Source organism: Lonchura striata, chromosome 22 (genome assembly GCF_050655825.1).
Source record: "Lonchura striata isolate lonStrDom1 chromosome 22, ASM5065582v1, whole genome shotgun sequence".
NCBI lineage: Eukaryota > Metazoa > Chordata > Aves > Passeriformes > Estrildidae > Lonchura > Lonchura striata.
Window position 1 is genome coordinate 7,335,346 of NC_140724.1, and position 7,880 is coordinate 7,343,225.

Below are 7,880 nucleotides of genomic sequence, written 5' to 3' on the forward strand. Positions count from 1 at the left end.
TCATTCCTGGAAAACTTGGGAAGGTCTTGGAGAACTTGGGGGGGTCCTGGGGGAGTCGTGGAAGCCACACGAGGCTCCTGGGGGACAATTTTGGGACAATTCCTGGTTTTTTTTCCCAGTTTATTCCCAGTGTTTTTGGGGGATAATTCCCAGTATTTCTGGGACAATTCCCAGCTTTTTTCACCAGTTTATTCCCAGTTTTTTTGGGACAATTCCTGGTGGTTTTGGGACAATTCCCAGCTTTATTCCAGTGTATTCCCATTTTTTAACGATAATTCCCGGTGTTTTGGGGATAATTCCTGAGGTTTTCCCCCCAGTTTATTTCCGGTATTTCTGGGACAATTCCCATGTTTTTTCCCCAGTTAATCCCCATTTTCTGGGACAATTCCTGGCTTTTTTTCCCAGTTTATTTCCAGTGCTTCTGACACAACCCCAGAGTTTTTTCCCCGTTTTTTGCTGGCATTTCCCCAGCCTTTCCCGCCAATTTCCAGGACTTTTCCTGCCATTTTCCTGTTGCATTCCCACCAAATTCCCGTTGTTTTCCCGCCATTTTCCACGACTTTTCCAAACAGATTTTCTCCTTCTTCTCTTGCCAATTTCTCATTGTTTTCCCACCATTTTTCCGCCATTTTCCTGTTAATTTTCCTGTTATTTTCCAGTTGTTTCCCCGCCATTTCCTCATTGATTTCCGGCTGTTTTCCTGCCATTTTCCCGTTGTTTTCCCACCATTTTCCTGTTGTTTTCCCACCATTTTCCTGTTGTTTTCCCATCCATTTTCCAGTTGTTTCCCTGCCATTTTCTCATTGTTTTCCCACCATTTTCCTGTTGTTTTCCCGCTGTTTTCCATGACTTTTCCCACCGTTTTCCATGGCTTTTCCCGTTGTTTCCCCACCGTTTCCCCGTTGTTTTCCCGCCGTTTTCCTGTTGTTTTCCATGACTTTCCCCGTTGTTTTCCCACTGTTTTCCATGACTTTTCCCACCGTTTTCCATGGCTTTTCCCGTTGTTTTCCCACCGTTTTCCATTACTTTTCCTGTTGTTTTCCATGACTTTCCCCGTTGTTTTCCATTACTTTTCTCGTTGTTTTCCCTCTGTTTTCCATGACTTTCCCTGTTGTTTCCCCATTGTTTTCCATTACTTTCCCCATTGTTTTCCTGCCGTTTCCCGTTGTTTTCCCGCCGTTTCCCCGCCGTTTCCCGTTGTTTTCCGTGGTTTTTCCGGAGCCTCAGGCGTACTCGAGGCGGGCGGCTCCGCGGGGCTCGGGGCCGAGGCAGTCGCGCAGCTCCAGCTCCATTTTCTTGGCCTTCAGCGCCGCCGAGTGCAGCTTCTCCAGGAATTCCGGCATCCCTGCAATTCCCGCCGGGCCCGACCCCTCTTTTCCCAGATTTTCCCATCTTTTCCCCATTTGCCCCCAATTTTTTCCTCCATTTTCCCAATTTTCCCCCAATTTTTTCCTCCATTTTCCCAATTTTCCCCCAATTTTTTCCTTAATTTTCCCCATTTTCCCCCAATTTTTTCCTCCATTTTCCCGATTTTCTCCCAATTTTTCCCTTTTCCTTCCCCATTTTTCATCCTTTTTTTTCTTTTCTTTCCACTTTATCCATTTTATACCATTCCCCCCAATTTTTCCTTTTTTCCCCAAATTTTCCCCCTTTTTTTCCCCATTTTCCTGTATTTTTTACCCTTTTCCCCCCCATTTTCCCTTTTCCCCAGTGCAGCTTCTCCAGGAATTCCAGCATTCCTGCAATTCCCGGCGGTCCCGACCCCTTCTCCCTCTTTTCCCAAATTTTTCCCATTTTCTCCCTCTTTCCCCCAAATTTTTCCCATTTTCTCCCTCTTTTTCCCCAATTTTTTTCCCAATTTTCCCCTTCCATATTTTCCACTTTTTCCTTTTCCCCCCCAATTTTTCCTCATTTTTTTCCCCTTTCCTTCCCTCCAATCCCCCCAAGTTTTTCCCTCTCTTTATTCCCCGTTTTCCCTTTCCTTTTCCCCGGGGGTTTTGGGGGAATTTTGGGGATTTTTGGGAATTCTCACCGCTGGACACCATCCAGCTGAGGCAGTAGCGGGGGAACACGGTCTGCGGGTTGTCGCTGTACGTCAGCAGGTAATCGAAGCCGTTCTGGAAAACACCAAAATTCCCAACAATTCCTAACAATTCCCCAAATTCCCAACAATTCCCAGCAAGAATTCCCTGAAATTCCCCCAAAATTCCCAACGATTCCCCGAATTCCCAACAATTCCCAGCAAGAATTCCCTGAAATTCCCCCAAAATTCCTCAAAAACTGCCCCAAATCCCAGCAGAAAATTGAAGCTGTTCTGGAAAACACCAAAATTCCCAACAATTCCCAGCAAGAATTCCCTGAAATTCCCCCAAAATTCCTCAAGAATTCCCCCAAACTTCCCTCAAAATCCAGCAGGAAAGCAAAACTGTTCTGGAAAACAGCAAAATTCCCAGCAAGAATTCCCTGAAATTCCCCCAAAATTCCTCGGAAATCTCCCCAAATCCCAGCAGAAAATTGAAGCTGTTCTGGAAAACACCAAAATTCCCAAAATATTCCCAACAATTCCCGGAAGTTTCCTGGGGTTTTTCTGTATTTTTCCTGCATTTCCCCCAAATTTCCCCATATTTTCCTATATTTCTCCTGTATTTTTGTGCATTTTTCCCATATTTTTCTGGGTTTTTTTCCAATTTTCCCCAGAGTTTTCCCGGGATTTTCCCAGAATTTCCCCATATTTTCCTGTGTTTTTCCTGGGTTCTTTTTCCCACAATTTCCCCATATTTTCCCTGGTTTCTTTTCCCGATTTCCCCCAGAATTTCCCCATATATTCCCGTATTTTTCCTGGTTTCTTTTCCCGATTTCCCCCACATTTCCCCCACATTTCCCTGTATCTTTTCCCAATTTCCCCCACATTTCCCTGTATTTTTTCCACATTTCCCCCACATTTCCCTGTATCTTTTCCCAATTTCCCCCACATTTTCCTGTATTTTTTCCCAATTTCCCCCACATTTTCCTGTATTTTTTCCCAATTTCCCCCACATTTTCCTGTATTTTTTCCTGATTTCCCCACATTTCCCCCACATTTTCCTGTATTTTTTCCTGATTTCCCCACATTTCCCCCACATTTCCCCCACATTTCCCTGTATCTTTTCCCAATTTCCCCCACATTTCCCTGTACTTTTCCCCATTTCCCCCCCATTTCCCCGTATCTTCCCCCATTTCCCGCACATTTTCCCGGTTCTCGTCCCGAGGATTCCCGGGAATTCTCACCTCGTCGAAGCCGCGGTGGGGCCGGATCACCAGGTGGGATTCGTAGCTGCGCACGCGGACGTGCTCCGGCTGCTCGGGGACCCCGGGGTGCTCCACGGCCCTGCCGGAATCACCGGGAATGGTCCCGGGATTATCCCAAATTATCCCAAAATTATCCCAAAATTATCACGCAATTACCCCCGGATTAACGCAGAATTAGCCCGAGAACAGCACGAAATTATCCCAAAGTTATCCTGGAATTATGCCAAAATCAACCCAAAATTGTTCGGGAATTACCCCAAAATTATCCTCAAATTAGCCCAAAATTATCCAGATATTATCCCAAAATTATCCCAGCGTTATCCTGGAATTAGCATAAAATTATCACGGAATTATCCGAGAATTATCGGGAATTGTCCCAGAATTATCCCAGGTTTTTTGGCAACTCCAGAGTGGATTTTTGCGAATTCCAGGTGGGATTTTTTGGGAATTCTGGGGAGGATTTTTTAGGCAATTCCAGGAGGGTTTTTGGAAATCCTGTGGAGCTTTTTGGGGAATTCCAGGGCAGATTTTTGGGGATTTTTTGGGAATTCTAGGAGGGGTTTTGGGAATTCCAGGGAGGATTTTAGGGAATTCCAGGGAGGATTTTTTGGGAATTCCAGGGGGTTTTGGGGAATTCCAGGGAGGATTTTTTGGGAATTCCAGGGAGGGTTTTTGGGAATTCCAGGGGTTTTAGGGAATTCCAGGAGGGGTTTTGGGAATTCCATGGAGGATTTTAGGGAATTCCAGGGAGGATTTTAGGGAATTCCAGGAGGGTTTTAGGGAATTCCAGGAGGGTTTTAGGGAATTCCAGGAGGGTTTTTGGGAATTCCAGGAGGGTTTTTGGGAATTCCAGGGAAGGTTTTAGGGAATTCCAGGGGTTTTTGGGAATTCCAGGAGGGTTTTAGGGAATTCCAGGAGGGTTTTTGGGAATTCCAGGGAGGGTTTTTGGGAATTCCAGGAGGGTTTTTGGGAATTCCAGGAGGGGTTTTGGGAATTCCAGGAGGATTTTAGGGAATTCCAGGAGGGTTTTTGGGAATTCCAGGAGGGGTTTTGGGAATTCCAGGAGGATTTTAGGGAATTCCAGGAGGGTTTTAGGGAATTCCAGGAGGATTTTAGGGAATTCCAGGAGGGTTTTTGGGAATTCCAGGAGGGTTTTAGGGAATTCCAGGGGTTTTTGGGAATTCCAGGGAGGGTTTTAGGGAATTCCAGGAGGGTTTTTGGGAATTCCAGGGAGGATTTTAGGGAATTCCAGGAGGATCTGGGGCCGCACCGGGAGACGAGCACCATCAGCTGCCGCTCGGGGTCGACGCTGTAGCGCCGCACGTAAACGTAATCCCGGGAATACATCGGATACTGCAACGGAACGGGACGGACTGCATCCCGATCCCAGATCCCCATCCCGGATCCCAGACTGCATCCCGATCCCGATCCCAGATCCCAGATCCTGATCCCAGATCCTGATCCCAGACTGCATCCCCATCCCACATCCCCATCCCAAACCCAATCCCGGATCCCAGACTGCATCCCCATCCCAGATCCCGATCCCAGATCCCAGATCCCAAATCCCCATCCCGGATCCCGATCCCAAATCCTGATCCCAGATCCCAAACTGATCCCAGATCCCAAACTCCATCCTGATCCCAGACTGCATCCCGATCCCAAACCCGATCCCGGATCCCAGACTGCATCCTGGATCCCGATCCCAAATCCCAAACCCCATCCCTGATCCGATCCCAGATCCCAGACTCCATCCCTGATCCCCAATCCCAATCCCAAACCCCAAACCTGATCCCTGATCCCAATCCCTGATCCCGAGCCCAAACCCGATCCCTGATCTCAACCCCAAATCCAGATCCCAATCCCTGATCCCAGACCGGATCCCAGATCCCAAATTCTGAATTCCAGATCTCACTTCACCAGGAACTGGGTGACCCAGTGGATCCCAAATTCCCGATCCCAAATCCCCAAATCCCAAGTTTCTCACCGGGAACTGGGTGACCCAGTGGATCCCCTCAGATCCCAAATTCCCGATCCCAAATCCCAAATTCCTGATCCCAAATCCCAAATTCCCGATCCCAAATCCCGAATTTCTCACCGGGAACTGGGTGACCCAGTGGATCCCCTCGGATCCCAAATTCCCGATCCCAAATCCCAAATTCCCGATCCCAAATCCCAAATTCCCGATCCCAAATCCCGCGTTTCTCACCGGGAACTGGGTGACCCAGTGGATCCCAAATTCCCGATCCCAAATCCCAAATTCCCGATCCCAAATTCCCGATCCCAAATCCCAAATTTCTCACCGGGAACTGGGTGACCCAGTGGATCACCTCGGATCCCAAATTCCCGATCCCAAATCCCGCGTTTCTCACCGGGAACTGGGTGACCCAGTGGATCACCTCGGATCCGGTGGCGGGGTCGCGCTCCAGCACCTCCAGCTTCAGCACCAGCGAGTCCCACTGCTTCCGGTACTCCGTGTCCAGCTGGAAGCCGGGAATTCCGGGAATTCCGGGGGGAAAATCCCGGAAAGGCCGGGGGAAAAAAATCAGGAAATAAATCCTGGAATTCCAGGAGAAACAAGGATCGGGAATGCCAGGAAAACCCAGAATTCCAGGAGAAATGGGATCAGGAAAATCGGGAAAGCTCCAGAATTCCAGGGGGAAATCCCTTCCCCCTCCTCCCCACCCCGAATCCAGAATTTTCGGGAAAAACGGGACCAGGAATTGCCGGGATGGGTTAAAAATGGGAATTTTCCAGATTTTTACTGGATCCACCTGGATTCCCAAAGATTCCCAGCCCTGGAGTCAAATCTCAGCGGGAATCCCCAGGGAGTTTTCAGGATTTTTTTTTTAAATTTTGGGGAATTTTCAGGGATTTTTGGGAATTTTGGGAATTCTGCTCACCTGGACGTTGAAGAATTGCCGGGGAGTGACATCGGTGTAGGAGCCGAAAACTGCGGGAAAATCCCAAAAATCAGCAAATCCCAAAATCCCCAAAAATCCCCAAATCCCAAAAATTTGAGATTTTCAGGAATTTCAGGGACTTTGGGATTTTGGGAATGGGGGAATTTGGGATTTTGGGATTCGGGAATTCCAGGATTTTTTGGGAATTCTGTACCTTGGTACTGGAAGAGCTCCGAGCCAGGATTTTGGGAATTTCAGGGACTTTGGGATTTTGGGAATGGGGGAATTTGGGATTAGGAATTTCACGAATTTGGGATTTTGGGAATGTGGGATTTAGGAATTTTGGGAATTTAAGATTTAGGAATTTTGGGAATTGCGCACCCCGGTGCTGGAAGAGCCCCGGATGGGGCGGCGCCAGAGGCGGAAGCGCTCCCGCTCTGGAATTTGGGAATGGGGGAATTTGGGATTTTGGGGGTTTGGGAATTCAGGGATTTTGGGAATTCGGGAATTCGGGAATTGCGCACCCCGGTACTGGAAGAGCCCCGAGCCCGGGATGGGGCGGCGCCAGAGGCGGAAGCGCTCCCGCTCTGGAATTCGGGAATGGGGGAATTTGGGATTTTGGGGGTTTGGGAATTCAGGGATTCGGGATTTTGGGAATTCGGGAATTCGGGAATTGCGCACCCCGGTACTGGAAGAGCCCGGATCCCGGGATGGGGCGGCGCCAGAGGCGGAAGCGCTCCTGCTCTGGAATTCGGGAATGGGGGAATTTGGGATTTTGGGGGTTTGGGAATTCGGGAATTTGGGAATTCGGGAATTGCGCACCCCGGTACTGGAAGAGCCCGGATCCCGGGATGGGGCGGCGCCAGAGGCGGAAGCGCTCCCGCTCCAGCAGCGGCTCCCAGCCCCGCTCCTGCTCCGGGAACGCCTCGGGATTCTCCAGGCGCTGCAGCTCCTGCGCCGACCTGCGGGAATTCCCAGATTATTGTGGGATCCGGGCGGGAATCCCGGGATTCCGTGGGATTGGGATGGGAATTCCCAGCTCTTATTCCCATCATTCCCGTGGTTATTCCCGGTGTGATCCCGTTATTCCCGGTGTTATCCCGCCGTTATTCGCGGTGTGATCCCGTTATTCCCGGTGTTATCCCGGTGTTCTTCCCGGTATTCTTCCCGGTATTCTTCCCGTTATTATGCTGGTGCTATTCCCGTTATTCCCGGTGCGATTCCCGTTATTCCCGCCGTTATTCCCGGTGTTATCCCGCTGTTCTTCCTGCCGTTCTTCCCGGTATTCTTCCCGTTATTATGCTGGTGCTATTCCCGTTATTCCCGGTGTTATCTCCCCGTTATTCCCGGCGCGATCCCCGCTCACCGCCTCAGCTCCTCCTCCTCGATGCGCTGCCCGTCCCACACGAACGCTCCGGTACCGAGCGCCGCCATCAGCCCCGTCCGCCCGCGGGGCCTCCCCCAGCGGCCGCCGCCGGTACCGCCGCCCCCGCTTCCGCCGCTCCCGGTTCCTCCTCCCGCCGCCTCCCCGGTGCCGCCGCGCTGCCGGGCCCGCCGCGCCCTCCCGCAGGCGCGGCGGCGGCCGAGCAGCGCCAGCAGCAGCAGCGGCAGCGGCGCGGGCGCGGGGCGGGCCCCGCCGGCGGCCCCGGTGGCGGCGCCGCGGGCGGCGAGCGCGGCCAGCGGCCGCCACAT

The 7,880-nt window shown here is 50.8% G+C and overlaps 1 protein-coding gene across 1 annotated transcript; it reads right to left on the bottom strand.

The window, feature by feature from the left end:
- Window positions 1–389: 389 nt before the first annotated feature.
- STARD7 (StAR related lipid transfer domain containing 7) lies at window positions 390–7,880 on the bottom strand. Its single transcript, XM_085559350.1, has 8 exons — window positions 7,555–7,880; window positions 7,011–7,150; window positions 6,189–6,238; window positions 5,658–5,768; window positions 4,559–4,641; window positions 3,268–3,367; window positions 2,033–2,117; window positions 390–1,345 (listed from the first exon to the last, which is right to left on the bottom strand). The coding sequence occupies exons 1-8, from the start codon at window positions 7,878–7,880 to the stop codon at window positions 1,224–1,226; spliced, it is 1,017 nt and encodes a 338-aa protein (XP_085415476.1). The 3' UTR covers window positions 390–1,223.

What these genes read in the sequence shown, in the direction of transcription:
- STARD7 (XM_085559350.1), bottom strand. Translation starts at nt 7,880, where the DNA reads ATGTGGCGGCCGCTGGCCGCGCTCGCCGCCCGCGGCGCCGCCACCGGG. An exon ending in GAGGAGGAGGAGCTGAGGCG is followed by an intron (nt 7,151 to 7,554) that starts GTGAGCGGGGAT and finishes GAATTCCCGCAG; the next exon opens with GTCGGCGCAGGAGCTGCAGC. An exon ending in CAGCTGGATGGTGTCCAGCG is followed by an intron (nt 1,346 to 2,032) that starts GTGAGAATTCCC and finishes CGGGAATTGCAG; the next exon opens with GGATGCCGGAATTCCTGGAG.